Raw genomic sequence first — 18,093 nt, forward strand, 5'->3', positions numbered from 1 at the left:
TCCAGTCTCCGTTCTGGAGCTCCTCCCCAAAGGCCACGCCCTCCTCCTCCGGCCGCCCATTCTTCAGCCACTGGACCTCGATCTCCACGGGGTAAAAGCCGGTCGTGGTGCAGAGGAGGATGGTGTTGGGGGAAGAGGGGTCCATCTTGGTGGGGGAGATGGAGACGGAGGGCTTGGCTGGAGGGAAGGAGGAGAAGGAGGCACATGAGAGACACAACAGGAAAGAAATGACGCAGAAGACGGGAAGGACAGACGCAGCACGAGTCGGATGAGTCTTGGGATCTCGTTGAAAATGAAATCAGATTTTTAATTAGATCTAATACCACAATATTTGTTTGTTTGTTTGTTTAGTAAACTTAGTTATTTATTAAATTTATTTGCCAAAGTGGCCACAACTAACCCAAAGTCTTACAGACACTCTCCTAGCCGTGACTGCCACCTGCTCTCCGGGAGTCCAGGAGAACCTCCAGAATTGCCAACTGGGTCTCTGGGACAATGCAGCTCCACCCAGAAGGAAGTTGGTTAAAGTCCCCCATCTTGGGGCTCCCAACACCCAAAGCCCTTTGGCCTTTCCAGGGTTCAGCCGAAGCCCCTAATCCCCCACTCAGCCCCTCCCCCCACAGCCTCCAGGACCCTCGAGGGGGCAGCCTCAGCATCTCCTGGGTCCCCAGAGGTGGAGATGAAACCTTATCACATCAGCAGACGGAGGAGACCTCCAGCCCTGGTGACGGATGGCCTCACCCAGCGGCTTCATGCGGAGGTTATAGAGGAGAGGAGAGAGGATGGAGCCAAATGCCTCTGGGCAGCCCTGAAGGTGGTCAACCAAGCTTGCCAAGAGAAAGAAAGAAAAAGAAAGAAAGAGAGAGAAAAGAGGAGAGAAAAGCCGATATTTGTCTCAATTTTCTTTGGTGTGTCAATCACGTTTCAAAAAGTTTTATTTGGAGAGAGAAAATTTCTCCTTCCACTTTTTCTTTTCTCCCTTTAGGATCCACAAGATGCAGAAATAAACAAAAAAATCAGCAGAAGATTTCAGGGGGAAAAGTGCAAAATGTGATGTGGCTGCAAAACCCTCCAATTTTAGGCAGCCTCAAGAGAAAGAGGCATTTTGAAGGACAGGGCAAAGGAGCCCAATGGGGGGGGGGGGCAGCCCTTTGCTCCCCATAACTGCCAGAATCCCCTGAAGGAAAAGTTTCTCCCCCATTGAAGATGAGAGACCCTGAATCCCCCCTTCAGAGCAGGAAGGGCAGAAGAGCTTTTGGGGGATCTCATGATCTCTCTCAAGGATCCTTCCTGGGGGGGCTTTGGGGGGATTCAGAGGGAGACCCCCCCCTCAGACCAGGCTCTGCCTGCACCCAGCCGGCCTCCTTCCCAGCCGCAGGAACCGGCCATTCCTGGGGAAGGAGGTGGGGAGGGGTCCCTCTGACTCCCCGAGGGAAGCCTCTGCCCTGGATGAGGGGGGCAGGGAGTGGGGAAGGGATCCAGAGGGGATCTTGGATCTGGATCTCCTCCTTCAGCAAATGCTCCAACTGGCACAACTCTTGGATGGATTAATGGGGGGGGTTTAGTCTGGATGAGCCCCCCAAGAGAGTTGACAATAGATCCATTCCAGCCCAGAGTCCTTTGCTAACCATTTTCTTTTCTGTTGAGGGATTTTCTTCTTAACAGTAAATTCTATAATGCTTAAGAAGAACCCATTTTTAAATGGTTATTTGTAATTCCAACCTGGGATCTGGTCAGGTTTCCACGCAGACAAATAGCAGCATTTCAGGTGTGAGTTTTTTTTATTTTCCAGGAAAATCCCATTTGCCTCTTGGGACATTAAAGGCCTTTGTGGAATTGCTAAAAGAAGGCAGAGGCTTTACAAACTGAAAATGGCTTTTTTTTAAAAAACAGGAAATGCAAATTTTGGATGAGAAAAAAAGTCTTTTAGCAAGAAAATGGAAGGATCAGATTTTAAAGCTGCAATTTGGTATTTTTACATTTTTATTTTTATAGCCCATCCCAAACCTCCTTATTTACAAGACTGCAGTGTGAAGATTTTGGGGTTCCTATTTGGCCAGATGGGAGTTGCTGGAGATTTTAATTGAATTGGAAAAAGGTTTTTTTTTTCCTTTTAAATACCTACCGAGGGACACAACTTTCTCCCTCGGCCCATCCAGGAATCCAATTTAATAGACCTTTTGATTTAAAACAGCAGGAGGACAAAGTACATTTTAGCTGCCCCACATCATGTTATTCAAGATTTCTTTTTGATATCAAGCTTGATGCATAAAATAGTAAAATAGGACACAGATATAAATCAGAGTTTCTTGTAAAAACCAAATCCAGAAAGCACCCACAGGCAGATTGATTCAACAGGATTCATTAAGGTCTTTATATACATATATATAATTTTGGGGAGAATTGAGGGAAGGTTGGGAGCCTCTCTTGGTGGCCGGAGAAAAGCTTTGGCCTCTCGGGGGAAGGAGACGCCCGGATCTCTCCGGAGAGAAAAGTCAGCTCAGAAGTCAAAGAAAAAGGAAGAGAAAATTCCCCCAAAGAGACTCAAGAAACATCCTGTGATTTCAGGTCTCCTCAACTGGAGCCGCACCAACAATTTGCTCTAAATACATGGGATTTAATAAATATTCCTGTTCTTTTAATAAATGGAGAATTATTGGCCTCTTGTCTGAAGTATTTTCATGGAAGTAAAAATAATACTTTTGATGAAGAAGAAATTATATGAATCACAATGAAATTCAGGATCACCATTTTGGATTTATAATGAAAATGCATTTTATTTATGTGGATGAAGCTTCTGAGCAGCTAAAGCAACAAACCATCCAGAGATTTTGGTCCTGTTCCTGAACCAGAGGAAGGAAGGAAGGAAGGAGGCAAGGGAGGAAAAGAGGAGGGGAGGATGGGCTTTGGAGTCTTTGGGCAGCTGATGAAGCTCCTTTCCCTGAAGGGAAAATCCCCCCAGAGACCCCCAAAAGGAGGGAGGAGGGAGGGAGGCCCTGAGAGGCCCACAAAAGAGACACACTCACAACACCAACACAATTGGCACTTGGGGCACTTTCGGAGGTTCTCAAAAATCACTAGAGAAATGAATAAAAGTGAAAGTGAAATCTCTATATTAAATATTATTGGAATGAGAATTATTTCAAGTACTGTGCCAGATGACAAGAATGTTGGGCTGTTTGTAGGGGAAAAAAACTTTAAATATCATCCAGAAACCAATTAAACAGCTGAATATTATTATCTCCATGAAAATATCCTCTTTGGTAGTAAAAACATTTCCAAATGCATCTTATGTGGCAGCTGAAAATCCTCTCTTAGGATCTGGAGGTTTTCCTCTTATGGAAGAAAGATCTTATTGGATTCTATGGTGAGATGTTATTTTTGGAGAATCTCTGGAGTTAAACTTAACCAGTTCTTAAGTGATGATGCTTTAAAGACTTCTCTGATTCTAATAAAAGGAATATAATTTCCCTGGAAAGGCCGAATGGCAACAAGGGCAGCTAAAGTCCTTGATTTGCGCAATGCTTTTGGCCTCTGAAACCCCATCAGTTGATAAAAGAAATATAGAAGATTTTTATTACATAAAGAAATAAAATGAGAAAAAGAAATGTAGGCAACATTGAAGGAATCTGGAAGAGAGAATGAAAGAATCTGAGGCTTCAGGGCTGAATGGAGGCCCAATTTCTTTCTTATGACCCCAAATTCAGTTTTAAGGTTTCTGGGTGTTTTTGGATTCTCCCCCCAAATCAGGAGCCTCCCCAGGAAGGAAGACGGAAGCGATCAGGGTTCCTATTATTGAGGTTTTGCATCTCGGTTTAAGCATTGAATCATGATTACAAATTCTTGCCTGCTTCCGTTACTCATTTCTTTCTTTATTGGATTTCAAAGCTGCAATCCAATTCCAATCCAATGGAAATGACTCTGAATGAAGAAAGAGGAAAAAAAAAGATCCATAGAAAGGGGTCGACAGGAGAAAAAGTGTCCACTAATTCTTTTTTTTATTTTGGGTAAAAAATGAGGTTTTCTCCCAAAGTGCCAAAAGCAGCATTTCTGGGGCAGAGGAAGAGGGGAGGGGCTTCTGGGTGGGAAGAGGGAGGGAGACGGGAGGTTCCTGAATAGGATAGAAATGAATCGGGGATAGAGAGAAATATATATGTAGATACAGGGAGTCCTCGACTTATGACCACAATTGAGCCCAAGATTTCTGTTGCTAAGTGAGATGTTTGTTCAATAAATTTTGCCTCATGTTACGACCTTTCTTGCCACAGTCGTTAAGTGAATCACTGCAGTTGTTAAATGTGTAACAGGATTGTTAAGTGAATCCGGCTTCCCACGGACTTTGCTTATGGGAAGGTCGCAAAAGGGGGTCACGTGTCTGTGGGACACTGTGACCGTCACAAGTACGAGGCCGTTGCCAAGAATCTGGATTTGAATCACGTGACCCTGGGGAGGCTGCAATGGTCGTAAGTGTGAAAAAGGGTCATAAGTCATTTTTTTTCACTGCTGTTGTAACTTTCAACGGTCATTAAATGAACTGTTGTTAAGTGGAGGATTGCCTGCATTGAGCAGGAGAGAGAGAGAGAGAGATCTGGCTGGATTCCCCTCCCCCACCCCAAAGGAAACATATGTGGATGGATTTTCTTGTTGAGGGGGGGGAATGGATCGAAGGGATCCCAGATTCCAGAGCGGATGAGACTTTGGACCCTGGGAAGAAAAGGAGGATTTTATGAATCTGAGAGGGTAGAATAAATTAATAAGGAGCAAAACCTCCATCCCGGAGGATCCTGAGGGGTTAAATGAAAAGGGGGTCCCGGCATCCGCCTCCCTCCCTCCCCCCCAGACTCACTTCTCCGGCCAACCAGGCGCTCCTCCACCTTGGCCGACTGGAAGCTGTGCGCCCGGTAGTTGTGTCGGCAGAAGCGATCCACTCCGGCCTTCATGTACTGCAGACGCTGCTCATCCCTGTTCCACTTGTCCGCATCCACCTTCCCAAACTCCGTGACGGCCACGTACTTCCCGAGGTCGCTGTCGAAGCGGAAAAACTCCTGCTGGTCGTAGAATTGCCTCTCCAGGTATCTCACCCACTGCGTCCCGTTGAGGAAGCGGCACTCGTGCTTCACCTGGGCCAGGAAATGGGCTGCGCGGGGGAGGAGGAGGGGGAGGAAGGCCGTCAGGAGGGACTCCAGGGCCCATCGCTCCCAGCCGCTGTGAGAGGAGGGGGGATCTAGCGGGAAGGGGGACCTTCCTTTCAGGTAATGGAGGAAGATGCCCCCTAGAGGAGGGAGCGGGAACTCTGTCAGTCCCAGAGAGGAAGGGAGGCTTCCTGGGGGGTCTGGAGGGGGAGGGGAGGGAAGAGGGGGAGGGGTGGGAAAAGGCAGGCAGAAGCTCAACCGGTCCAGCGATCCCGTTCAGTCTCTGCAGGGAAGGTTGGATCTCAAGGGGCAGGAAGGATGGGGGGAGGGGCTGGAGGGAAAGTAGCTTCCATCCCCCCCACTCTCTCTTCCTTTGGGAGGGGATCTGGGGAGGGGCCACAATGAGGACATCTAGACCGACTCTCGTGGGGTCTCCCTGCTGTTCAAGCCTCACCTTCCCTTCCTCTCTCCTCCCTTTTCTCCTTCCCCCCAATCTTCAGCCCAGCTCCCTCCCTTTGGGGGACTGTGGAGGATCACCCCTCTTTCCTCTCCCCCTCCCCAAAAAGACCCTGCAGTGCAGCCCCCCCGAAGAGCCTCTCAAAGGGTGGGTCTCCCGCCCCCTCCTTCTCCCTCCCTTCCCCCTCCCCTCCAGGGGGATTATGGGGGTTCTTGGTCTCCTCCCCCAATTCAGGGTCTCCCCCAGAAGGGCCCGAAGCCCCCCTCTTGCCTGACCTTCAAAGCCTCAAATCTGAGATTGAGAAGAAAAAGTGAAGTTTGTGAAGAAGGAAAAAGACTTTTGCTCAAATGCCTCTTTTCCCTTCCGGGGATTCAGGGCTGAAAATGCCTCAGTTTCCCTCTTTCGCTTTTCCTCCCCTTCCTCTTTCCATGCAGCCCCCTCCCACCCAGGCACAGGAGAGGCCGCGACCCCCACCTGGGCTACATGGGGGAAGTCTTAGGATTAGGGTCCCTCTCCGTCCTCCTGGGGGAGATTGTGGGGAGGAAGGGGGAGGAGACCACGCAGAGATCGAGGCTGGGGGAGGCTTCCTTCCCCCTTCCCAGCCCCCTCCTCCCCCGCCCAGCCCCCTCCTTACCGGGGGTCTCCTCCCCCCCTTCGCTCCCGGGGATCCGGGCCAGCGCCCCCAGCAGCAGCATCAGGGGGAGCCCAGCCAAAGCCATGGAGGCTCCCCACAAGCGCCCCAAAGGGGGGAGAAAGACGCCCCCAGCCCCAGAGGAGGAATCGGAGGGTCTGGAGGGGGGGAGGAGTTTTCCTCGGACTTCGGAAGAGGGAGTGTCCAGAAAGAGCAGGAGGACCAATGGGAATCCTGCCTCCTGCAGCGTCATCGGTCTCCGGGCAGAGCCTCCCTCGACTTCGCCCGATGCAGGAGAGAGTTCTGCGCAGAGAGAGAAGCGGAGAAAGTGGGGGAGGGGAATCCCTTCAGTCTTGGGGGTCTTTCATGCCAGCTCCGGAGGGGAGTGTGGACTTCCTTCTGCGCCCCCCCCCCATGATTCTCCTCCACTCTCCCTTTCTCTGGGCGCCCTGACTGGAGGGGCGGACTAGCTGCCCTCTGAGTTCCCACAGTGCCCAGAAGGAGCCTAAGGTGGATCTGCCGAGAGTCCAGAAGGGCAAAGTGGATCCAGAGCTCGAGGGGTCCTTCGGGGCTCAGAAGGGGAGGAGGGACCCCCAGCAGCTGCCCTGGATGACAAGGGGGGAGGGGCAGCCCCACAGCCAGCCAGGATTTGGGGGTCACACGCTCCCCCCAATCCGAAGGGAAGCCAGGAAAACCCTCAGCTGACAGTCCAGGCAGGATCTGCAGGGATCCCTCCTAATCCAGCCGAATCCCCCCCCTTCACAGGGAATCTCCATAGGGATCTCTTGGCTTTACAAGAGAAAAGGGCGATTTCCTTCCTTGAAACACGCGTCTCCCTTGCTCAGAACGTCTGGACGGACCGTCTCCTTCAGGTTTCCCGCCCCTGAACCCCGATTGTGTAGGAATCTCCCTCTTCCTTTCTCTCTGTGGGTCGGGATCCCCCTTTTCCTTGCAAAGCAGCCCCGGATGAAGATCCCGGAATGAAGTTGGGCCGTTTCTCCTCCGCTTCCCGCTCCTTTCCTCCTTTCCATAATGCAAAACAATCTCTACTTTCAGCAGAGAAATATATAAAGTGACATTTTGGAAGAAATTTTGCCATTTGATTGTGCTGATCCTGATGAGATTTGCCTATTTTGGCTGTGGGACAGGAAGGCCCCTAAAACAAAAGGCTCCTTTTTATGATTTTTATTAAGACTATAAGGGCATAAAAGAGAGAATAAAAGTCTTAGGGAAATGGGGAAGGGAAAGAAAGGGGAAGGAGAAGTGGGGGATAAAGGGCAAAAAAAAAAAAGAGAGAGGAAAAAACTTTCCCCAGCATAAAAAAATACAAAATGAAATTGTACCCTCTGTTTTTATTTCTTCTGTAAGTAAATATTAACCATTTCCATAACACTAATTTAATTTAATCAGTAAATCCCAAAACTCCAGATTTCCTTTTTTTCCTGCCTCAAGCACAAAGTCCAGAAGTGGCTTCCAGGTAGATAAACAGCTGGATATCTCTTCTTTCCTCTGCTCAAAAAGTTTATTTCTCCATCTCTGCCACATTTTTCATTCCATCCTTTCCTCCATCCTGGGGATGGAGGTTTCTTTCCATTTTTGCATATAAGGAATTCTGGCTGATGTCCAGTAATAAAGTAATAAATTTATATTTCAAGTTCCTTGTCCAGGAATCCTGAAAGGAAACTTCTGGTTGTCAACAGACCCAGAGAGATGAATCACATTTACACCCCATTCAAAAAAGACAATAATAAAGCTCGGAAGGGAAGAAAAAGACCCGCCTCCCCTCCAAGAGGCAACAGATATGCCAGGATCCATAAATCTCACAAACATTTTATATTACGAATGAGCCGGATTCTCCATTCTGGCCGTTTGTTCTTTTTTTCTAGTCTTTGGGAGAGATTTGGGTTCCTGTGAGTTACGCAAAGGCGGCTTAGAGAGATCCTGAATTCCGGATCCTGTTTCAAGAGCTTTGGGGGTCCAGAGGTGGCCTGGGTCCTTTCCAGGGATGGGGGGGCTGGAGGGGTCAAACTCCCCCCTGGCCCAGCACCAGCCTCAGCAGCCCAGAGCCAGGTCCCCCCCAGCATCTGCCCCACAGTTGTGTATCTGACACAGCCACAGCCCCAGATCCAGGCAGCCTATGTGGGGCCTCCCTCCCTCACCTGACCCAGGCAGAACCTCTGGGCCCCTTTCATGCTTCCAACCCCCCAAATATTGTGCTCTTCTCCGAGTTCCCTCTCTCTCTCTCTCTCTCTCTCACACACACACACACACACAGAGCAGCCCTTCCTTCTCCAGCCCCCAAGAGCTGCAGAGGCGCTTGGGCTTCGCTTCCCCAGCCTGAAGCTCTGGGCTCCTCCGAAGTGGAACTGAGGACCTGGCCAGGATCCAGCAGGCAACAAGCCTCCATTCTCCCTCAGGGACTCCCCTCCTCCTCCTCCTCCTCCGCCCCATGGCTGAGTCTGCAGGTGGGGCAGCCCCTTGGTCCTCTGCCCCATTGGAGGTGGCTGAAGGGGCCCCTCCCCACCACCTCATGATAGCTCTCTGGTCCTTTTCTCCATCACTTAAAGCCCATTGAAGAAAGGAGTCCCTGACTTATGACGGTTCATTTAGTGACCGTTCGAAGTTACAATGGCACTAAAAAAAGTGACTCTCCGCCTAATATTCCTTCTTTTTAAAATATTTTTTATTGCTTTGAATGTTTTTTAATACCTGTTTTTATTTATCTCACTTTTTGTCAGATGAGGGGCTACATAAATGTGAGAGAGAAGATGAGAGAGATTTGATGGATGGATGGATGGATAACTTTATTATTTTGAATATAAGCAGAGACAGTAGAAGCTTATTCGTTCCCATCAGTGTCTTGTCCATTCGTTGCAGCCTCTTTAAATACGTTTCAATTTCTGCCCTTGAAGGAATCTCCTCGTAGATCCCCCACGGCTTCTGCCGGCCACAGTCTCCCTAGTTCTCTCCTGGGTCCTCTCTGATGAACCTTAAAGGCTTCTCTGCTGACCGGAGCCTCCCAGAGAGAGGATCGGAGGGGCCAGGAGGAGGGGGAGGGGGAGCCTCAAAGGCTCCCTGGGGGTTGGAGAAGGCCCCGTCCAGGGTCTCCCCTCCCCTGGTGGCAAAGGCCCCGTATGGGGGGAAAGGAGGGGGGGCTGCTTCCAAGGCGGCCTCTGGTCTGCTGGGTTTCCCAGGAGCCTCTTTCCTCTTCCACCAGGCGCAGAACCTGCCTCCCAGGTGAGGCAAGGGGAGTCCAAGCCCCCCATGACTCTTGGGGGGAGCTTCCTCCGGGCCTCGGCTAAGTAACAGAAACTTCCATCTCTTTCCTCTGGTTGGTTGGGAGGCTCCGAATATTCCCCCATCCCTCTTTTCTCCCCTTTTATCTCAACCCAAATGCATTGAAGGAGGTTTTTCTTTCTTCTGTTGGGTTTCTAGATCAGTTTGTTTATTATTTATATACATAGTGCAACTCCACCTCCTCTTTTATTAGGTCTGTTTCTTTGGAGCACTTTAAATGTGAAGATATTAAATGTTGAGAGCTGAAAGAGGAAAATGCACAATGGTCCAGAACACACCGTTGTGGCTGAGTGCGTGCAGGCTCCTGTATGAGGTGATCTGCGCTCTGATTGGTTGCTTTGGGTGGAAAGGGGGCGTTTCCCTTTTTCCCGCCTTTTTCTTCCATGTGCTCAGAATGCTGTTTGAGATTTACCTCACAATCTCCCGGCATTCCCAACTATCTTGTCTGCTGTGATTGTAGACGTGAAATACATTTATTTACATAAAACTACAAGTTTGTGTCCGTGTCTCCCACTTCCTTTGGACAGCTGCTGCCTGATTCCTCCGCATTAAATCCCTTTAGTTGCACCTCCCAATTTTGGGTTTCATCCCATGAAGTTTTGGTGATTGCAACAATGTCACACCTGCCTTTGGGTTCCACCTTCACCCCATTTATTCCTCGTACTATGAACATCCGTGCATCTGAGTCCCTTTTTGACTGACCTCATATTTGCTTTTTACATCTCCTGCTCTGTCTCCGAGTTTCCCTTCTTTCTTTCCATTTGGTTGATTCCTCTGAGATTTGAGCTTGGAATTTGCTTCTAAAACTTTGTCTCCCTCTCACTTCGGTCTCACTTTCAAGCCCTTCGGATGAGGCGAGCCGGTTCGTGTCCAAAGCTGAACTTCTGGGTTCTTGTGAGGGCAGCTCATCCCCTGCCAGAAGCCCCCCATGTGGGTGTTGTGGACCATGGTCCAAGAATCCCAATATCCCTCCAGAGAACCATCCCCTAAGCCAGGCTTGACTTCCCTCCTTGGATGGTTCCCTTTATTGGGAGAGTGGAAGAGAAATCCCCCTGTGCCCCCAACTCTTTGGCTCCCTTGCCCACCTGCTCCGAGTCTCTTGGCATCGTTTCCAGGGACTTTTTCATTCCTCCCAGCATGAAAGAGGAAAAAGGGATAAGAATCTGTGGGCTTCATTATTTCTGTAAGCCCCTCAGTCACGTCTTTGATAGCTGCTCCTGGGAAACAACCAACCACCTTAGTTTGATTGTCCGTCTTAGAAACGGCTGTTTCAGTTCCCCTAAACAATGAATCAACACAAGACTTACTTTTTTTCTTAAGGAGGTCCGGTCTAATTTTTCCCCCCTGCCATTGGTACATTTGGTGTTGTCCCTTCTCCAGGTTCTTGCACTCTGTCTTGCAAGGGGAGGCATTGCTCAAAGGAGCCCAAATCTTCTCAGACAATTTCAGACAATTCCTACAATCACACTCCGACCTATTTTTCCTCTAGTGGCCCCAAGACCCCAGATGAGGAAGGGGAGGGGGAAATTTTGCCTCGGGGATTGAGGCCACTGGAGTCCTGCACAGTCAGTCTGGATGACCTCTGGAGAGGGCGAGGCTCAGTTGGAGGGCTGTCTAGGGGCATCTAGAGGTGATGGGGAGAAGGGAGGGGTCTTCCACTTAGGGTTGCCCCATTGAACTCCCCCCCTTTTTCCCCCAGAGCAGGTCTTCCCCTCCATGGCAATGTCTTCTGCACCAGGAACGGCTTCAGATGGTTTCCTTGGAGGTCATCTAGTCCAACCTCCTGCTCAAACTTACACCATTTATACCATATAGCAGGAGACTCTCTACCATTTGAATCTGAGCCCCAAAGAGGGAGGGAGCCATTGGGTGCCCAAATGGGGCAGGAACCTCCAGTTGTGAAGGAGAGAAATGGATGAAATGGCTCCATGAATGTAGGGGAGTCTCGGGTGCCCCCCAATGGCTCCCCACAAATGCTCAGGGAGGTCCATGCCTGCTGCCATTCTGCTCCTCAAAAGGGGGCTTGAGGGGAAGCAGAGCAAGGAGGCCTCTGAGCAGAAAGGGGGGTCCTGCCCCTTCGCCTCCCTGGATCTGCCCACCCTCCTCCTGAACCAGTTCTGGCTTCGGACCCAAAGTAGCCTGGATGGTGGATCCAGAGGCAGCGGAGGGAGGACCCTCCTGCGGGGGCAGCAAAAAGGAAGAGGAGGAAGAGGAAGGGAGGATTCCAGGGTTTTCTTACATCTGAAGTTTATTCTTTTATAGCAAAGCGAAGGGAAGGGAAGTGATGGGAGGAAGAATAATGTAGATGAAGCTGCTGTGGGTTCAAAGCCAGGAGAGTTGAGGGGTCTGGAGTGACAGGTCCACCTAGCATCCCTGGGGACAGTCTAGATGGTCTCCAACCCTCCCTCACAAGGAAGAGAGGCCCTGAAAGGAAGCTGGGGTCTATGTGTGTCTCAGCAGGAGAAGGTCCAGGCTGCCATTCTCCTCCTCCCCACAAACTGCCACCTTCAGCCTCCATTTCTCAGAGGTTGCAAACAGGACAAAGAGTCCTCAGCTGTTAAATAAAAAATATGCTTTTGCATCGGAGAGCAGGATTAATTCATGAGTGCTGTAGAAAAAGAGACGGGGAAGAAAATCAGAATATAAAGAGACACTTTTACCGTAAATAACATATTCTTCTTCCCTTTCATCCCCCACCCCCAAGGCAGACCCACACTGCAGGGGGGTGGTTGACAGGCAGGGACACACAGAGAGAGAATCCGCCCATTTCAGGGAGGAAAAGGCTGGGATGCTTCATTTGAAGAAAGAAGACGGGGCTACGATGGGGGTGGCAGCAAAGTGGGGAGCCTGGGCTCACTTGGCCAGAAATTGTGGGAATCCTCAGAAGGAGAAGGGGGGTCAGGAAGAAGAGCCTGTCCAGGTTCCAACTAATGAACCCAAAGGAGTCTGCATGGGGTGCCAAGAAGGATCCTCTCGGACCGGAGGGTGGGGTGCAGTTCAGGGAGAAGTTTTGGAGGGAGTTCATTAAGTTGATAGGGTCATCTCAAGGACTCACCTCCACCTCCCACCCGAGGACGAACGGAGGTATAGAATGAGCGAATGCAATGACAGAACAATACCTGAGATGCTATGTTGATTATCAGCAATTTAGCTGGGCAGATCTCCTGCCATTTGCTGAAGTGGCCTACAATACCGCAGTGCATAGTAGGGGTGAAATGTAAAATTTGTTACTACCGGTTCCGTGGGCGTGGCTTGGTGGTGGTGGGGTAATGTGACTAGGTGAGCGTGGCCATTTTTTTTTTCAAAGCATTTTTTTTACCACCTCTTTGGCCGAAGAGGTTGCAGAAAAAAATGCTTTGAAAAGCCTCTGATGATCCCAGTTGAGCCGCGCGATCATCAGAGGCTTTTTTTTTTTACTTTTAAAAGCATTTTTTTGGCGGAAGAGGTGGGCATGGGGTGTGTGGGGGGGGGCAGGGCTTTTTGCTACTGGTTCTCCCAACCACCTGCCACCATCGCTACTGGATTGGGCGATCTGGTCTGAACCGGGAGCATTTCACCCCTGGTGTCACCCCTTTTAAAATAGCCATAGGGTGGAATTTGTCCCCATTCCTGAATACCCTCAGGAACCCCCCTCCACAGTGAGCCTAACAGAATGGGTGGGTTGCTTACAAAATGCGTGGGGGAATTTAAACGTGGGGTGCTCCCTCCCCAAGGGAGGAATGGGAAGGAATGGACCCCCCCTTCCCTTCCCTTCCCTTCCCTTTTACAATTTCCCCAAATGTGGAAAAATTCTGAGCAAGATTTTAGCATTTGTGTGTGCTTTTGTTTTTGATTGCAATACTTTTTCAGACCTCTGTAAAGAACGTTGCCCAAAATCCAAAAAACTGCTCTATCCACAACAAGGAGATATTGTTCATGCAAGTTTTTTGTTTTTTTTACAAAAAGGAACAATTAAGGAATTTTAAAAGCCACCTAAAACTCTTAGGAGAGGTTGAGATGAGGGGGAAGAGGAGAAACTCACCTGCAGGAGGTTGGATGGGAATTGCTGGAAGGAGAAAAAGACCCAATCAGAACCCTTCATGGGCTGGAGGACTCAGCAGGAACCCCTCCCCATCGATAGCCCATAATAGGTTGTGTGATCTTCACTTACAGCCCCTCAAACAAGAGAAGCTGCCAAAAACATTCCTCAAGGGGCCCCTCTTGGCCACCTGCTAAGCTTGAGGAAAGGCCTCCCCTAGAGGGTCCCCTCCCCACCACCTCTCCTCCAGCCCCCCAGACTCACCTTTCTTGCTCTTCAGGTAGGAGAAGAGCCCCACAGCCAGGAAGGCCACTCCTATCACGGCCCCCATGATCCCCGTCCAGAGTTTGCTCCTGGCAGAGCTGGAGAAACGGGGCTCTGGGGAAGGAGAAGGAGCCTCACCTGAGCAGGAGGATCAGGCCCACCTTCCCCAAGGAGGCTCCATTCCAGCTCTCCCCATGGGGTGGTTTTCTCCCCCTTCTCAGGGCAGGATGGGGGCCACAGAGCAGGAGGGGAGGGAGGGGAGGGACTTACCCCACTGGACGGTGATGGGAGCCTCCAGGCTGGCATGCCCCACCTTGCAAGTGTAGATGTCCCCCCTCTGGGGCTGGGTCTCCAGCATCACCTGGAGCTGATAGGTCCAGTCTCCGTTCTGGAGCTCCTCCCCAAAGGCCACGCCCTCCTCCTCCGGCCGCCCGTTCTTCAGCCACTGGACCTCGATCTCCACGGGGTAAAAGCCGGTCGCGGTGCAGAGGAGGATGGTGTTGGGGGAAGAGGGCTCCATCTTGGTGGGGGAGATGGAGACGGTGGGCTTGGCTGGAGGGAAGGAGGAGAAGGAGGCACATGAGAGACACAACAGGAAAGAAATAATGCAGAAGACGGGAAGGACAAACGCAGCACGAGTCGGATGATTCTTGGGATCTCATTGAAAATGAAACCAGATTTTTAATTAGGTCTAATACCACAACATTTGTTTGTTTGTTATTTGTTTAATAAATGTAGTTATTTATTAAATTTATTTGCCAAAGTGGCCACAACTAACCCAAAGTCTAACAGACACTCTCCTAGCCGTGACTGCCACCTGCTCTCCGGGAGTCCAGGAGAATCTCCAGAATTGCCAACTGGGTCTCTGGGACAATGCAGCTCCACCCAGAAGGAAGTTGGTTAAAGTCCCCCATCTTGGGGCTCCCAACACCCAAAGCCCTTTGGCCTTTCCAGGGTTCAGCCGAAGCCCCTAACCCCCCACTCAGCCCCTCCCCCCAAAGCCTCCAGGACCCTCGAGGGGGCAGCCTCAGCATCTCCTGGGTCCCCAGAGGTGGAGATGAAACCTTATAACATCAGCAGACAGAGGAGACCTCCAGCCCTGGTGACGGATGGCCTCACCCAGCGGCTTCATGCGGAGGTCATAGAGGAGAGGAGAGAGGACGGATCCAAACGCCTCTGGGCAGCCCTGAAGGTGATCAACCAAGATTGCAGAGAGAGAGACAGAGAGAGAAGAGAAGAGAAGAGAAGAAGAGAAGAGGAGAGAAAAGAGAAGAGAGGAGAGGAGAGGAGAGGAGAGGAGAGGAGAGGAGAGGAGAGGAGAGGAGAGGAGAAGAGAAAATCTTTGTCCCAATTTTCTTCGGTGTTTCAATCACTTTTCAAAAAGTTTTATTTGGAGAGATAAAATTTCTCCTTCCACTTTTTCTTTTCTCCCTTTAGGATCCACAAGATGCAGAAATAAACAAAAAATCAGCAGAAGATTTCAGGGGGGAAAGTGCAAAATGTGATGTGGCTACAAAACCCCCCAATTTTAGGCAGCCTCAACAGAAAGAGGCATTTTGAAGGAAAGGGCAAAGGAGCCCAATGGGGGGCAGCCCTTTGCTCCCCATAACTGCCAGAATCCCCTGAAGGAAAAGGTTTTGAGGTTTTGGGGGATCTCATGATCTCTCTCGAGGATCCTTCCTGGGGGGGCTTTGGGGGGATTCAGAGGGAGACCCCCCCTCAGACCAGGCTCTGCCTGCACCCAGCCGGCCTCCTTCCCAGCCGCAGGAACCGGCCATTCCTGGGGAAGGAGGTGGGGAGGGGTCCCTCTGACTCCCCGAGGGAAGCTTCTGCCCTGGATGAGGGGGGCAGGGAGTGGGGAAGGGATCCAGAGGGGATCTGGGATCTTGAGCTCCTCCTTCAGCAAATGCTCCAACTGGCACAACTCTTGGATGGATTAATGGGGGGGGGTTTAGTCTGGATGAGCCCCCCAAGAGAGTTGACAATAGATCCATTCCAGCCCAGAGTCCTTTGCTAACCATTTTCTTTTTCTCTTGAGGGATTTTCTTATTAACAGTAAATACTATGATGCTTAAATGCTCCAAGAGGCTTTTCTCTCTTAGGATCTGGAGGTTTTCCTCTTATAGAAGAAAGATCTCATTGGATTCTATGGTGAGACGTTATTTTTGGAGAATCTCTGGAGTCACAATGGGAACATTCAACTTAACCAGTTCTTAAGTGATGATGCTTTCAAGGCTTCTCTGATTCTAATAAAATGAATATAATTTCCCTGGAAAGGCCGAATGGCAACAAGGGCAGCTAAAATCCTTGCTTGGCCTCTGAAACCCCATCAGTGGATAGAAATATAGAAGATTTTTATTACACAAAGAAATAAAAGGAGAAAAAGAAATGTAGGCAACATTGAAGGAATCTGGAAGAGAGAAGGAAAGAATCTGAGGCTTCAGGGCTGAATGGAGGCCCAATTTGTTCCTTCTGACCCCAAATTCAGTTTTAAGGTTTGTGGGTGTTTTTGGACTCTCCCCCCAAATCAGGAGCCTCCCCAGGAAGGAAGACGGAAGCGATCAGGATTCCTCTTATTGGGGGTTTTACATCTCGGTTTAAGCATTGAATCATGATTACAAATTCTAGGCTGCTTCCATTACTCATTTCTTTCTTTATTGGATTTAAAAGCTGCTGGACTGGAAATGACTCTGAATGAATACAGAAAAAAGAAAAAGCAGAAGATCCATAGAAAGGGGTCGACAGGGGAAAAAGTGTCCACTAATTCTTTTTTTTATTTTGGGTGAAAAAAAAAATAAGGTTTTATCCCAAAGTGCCAAAAGCAGCATTTCTGGAGCAGAGGAAGAGAGGGAGGGGCTTCTGGGTGGGAAGAGGGAGGGAGACGGGAGGTTCCAGAATAGGATAGAAATGAATCAGGGATAGAGAGAAATATATATGTAGATACAGGGAGTCCTCGACTTAGGACCACAATTGAGCCCAAGATTTCTGTTGCTAAGTGAGATGTTTGTTAAATGAATGTTGCCCCATGTTACGACCTTTCTTGCCACAGTCATTAAGTGAATCCCTGCAGTTGTTAAAGGAATAACATGGTTGTTAAGTGAATCCGGCTTCCCCACGGACTTTGCTTATTGGAAGGTCATAAAAGGGGATCACGTGACTCCGGGATGCTGTGACCGTCACAAGTACGAGTGTGTTGCCAAGCATCTGGATTTGGATCACGTGACCCTGGGGAGGCTGCAACGGTCGTAAGTGTGAAAAACAGTCATAAGTCATTTTTTTTCACTGCCTTTGTAACTTTCAATGGTCACTAAACAAACTGTTGTTAAGTGGAGGACTGCCTGCATTGAGCAGGAGAGAGAGAGACCTGGCTGGATTCCCCTCCCCCACCCCCACCCAAAAAAACCTTATCTGGATGGATTTTCTTGTGGGGGGGAAATGGATCAAAGGGATCCCAGATTCCAGGCAGGAGGAGAGTTTGGAGCCTGGGAAGAAGATTTTGTCCCTCTGAGAGTGCAGAATAAATAAATAAATGAGGAGTAAAACCTCCATCCGGGAGGATCCAAAGGAAGGAAAGGAAAGGGGGGTCCTGGCATCACCCTCCCAGGGAAGAGCCCCCCCCTCCCTCCCCTCCAGACTCACTTCTCCGGCCAATCACCCGCTCCTCCCTCTTGGGCGCCTGGTAGTTGTACACCCCGTAGTTGTGCCGGCAGAAGCGATCCACTCCGGCCTTCATGAGCTGCATGACCTGCTTATCTCCATTCCACATGTCCACATCGGGCTGCCCCAATGGAGTGACAGCCACGAACTTCCCGAGGTCGCTGTCGAAGTAGTCGGTCTCCTGCTGGTCGTAGAACTCCCTGTACAGGTATCTCACCCGCTGCGTCCCGTTGAGGAAGCGGCACTCGGACTTCACCTGGGCCAGGAAATGGGCTGCGCGGGGGAGGAGGAGGAAGGCTGTCAAGAGGGACTCCAGGGCCCATCGCTCCCAGCCACTGGGAGAGGAGGGGGGATCTAGCTTGGGAAGGGGGAGCTGCAGGAGTCCTTCCGAGAGAGACTGGGAGAAGACACCCCCTGGAGGAGGGAGCGGGAACTCTCTCAGTCCCAGAGAGGAAGGGAGGCTTCCTGGGGGGGTCTGGAGGAGGGAGGGGAGGAAAGAGGGGGAGGGGTGTAAAAGGCAGGCAGAAGCTCAACCGGTCCAGCGATCCCATTCAGTCTCTGCAGGGAAGGTTGGATCTCAAGGGGCAGGAAGGATGGGGTGGGGGCTGGAGGGAAAGTGAAGTCCATAACCCCCCAC

General features: G+C 50.3%; 2 protein-coding genes across 2 annotated transcripts in view; both read right to left on the reverse strand.

Annotated features, from left to right (window-relative positions):
* LOC148116150 (rano class II histocompatibility antigen, A beta chain-like) overlaps positions 1-18,093 on the reverse strand; it is a 191,910-nt gene that overhangs the window by 122,425 nt on the left and 51,392 nt on the right. The window lies entirely within an intron of this gene.
* The window catches only part of LOC148116155 (uncharacterized), a 41,309-nt gene that overhangs the window by 4,027 nt on the left and 19,189 nt on the right, over positions 1-18,093 (reverse strand). Inside the window, exons 6-8 of the mRNA XM_087888311.1 lie at positions 17,439-17,853; positions 14,070-14,351; positions 13,611-13,623 (exon numbers count right to left, since the gene is read on the reverse strand). Coding sequence (XP_087744437.1) covers positions 13,611-13,623; positions 14,070-14,351; positions 17,439-17,853 — 710 coding nt within the window. The remainder of the gene's footprint in view (positions 1-13,610; positions 13,624-14,069; positions 14,352-17,438; positions 17,854-18,093) is intronic.

This window comes from Pantherophis guttatus, chromosome 2 (assembly GCF_059756535.1).
Source record: "Pantherophis guttatus breed Tessera chromosome 2, ASM5975653v1, whole genome shotgun sequence".
NCBI lineage: Eukaryota > Metazoa > Chordata > Lepidosauria > Squamata > Colubridae > Pantherophis > Pantherophis guttatus.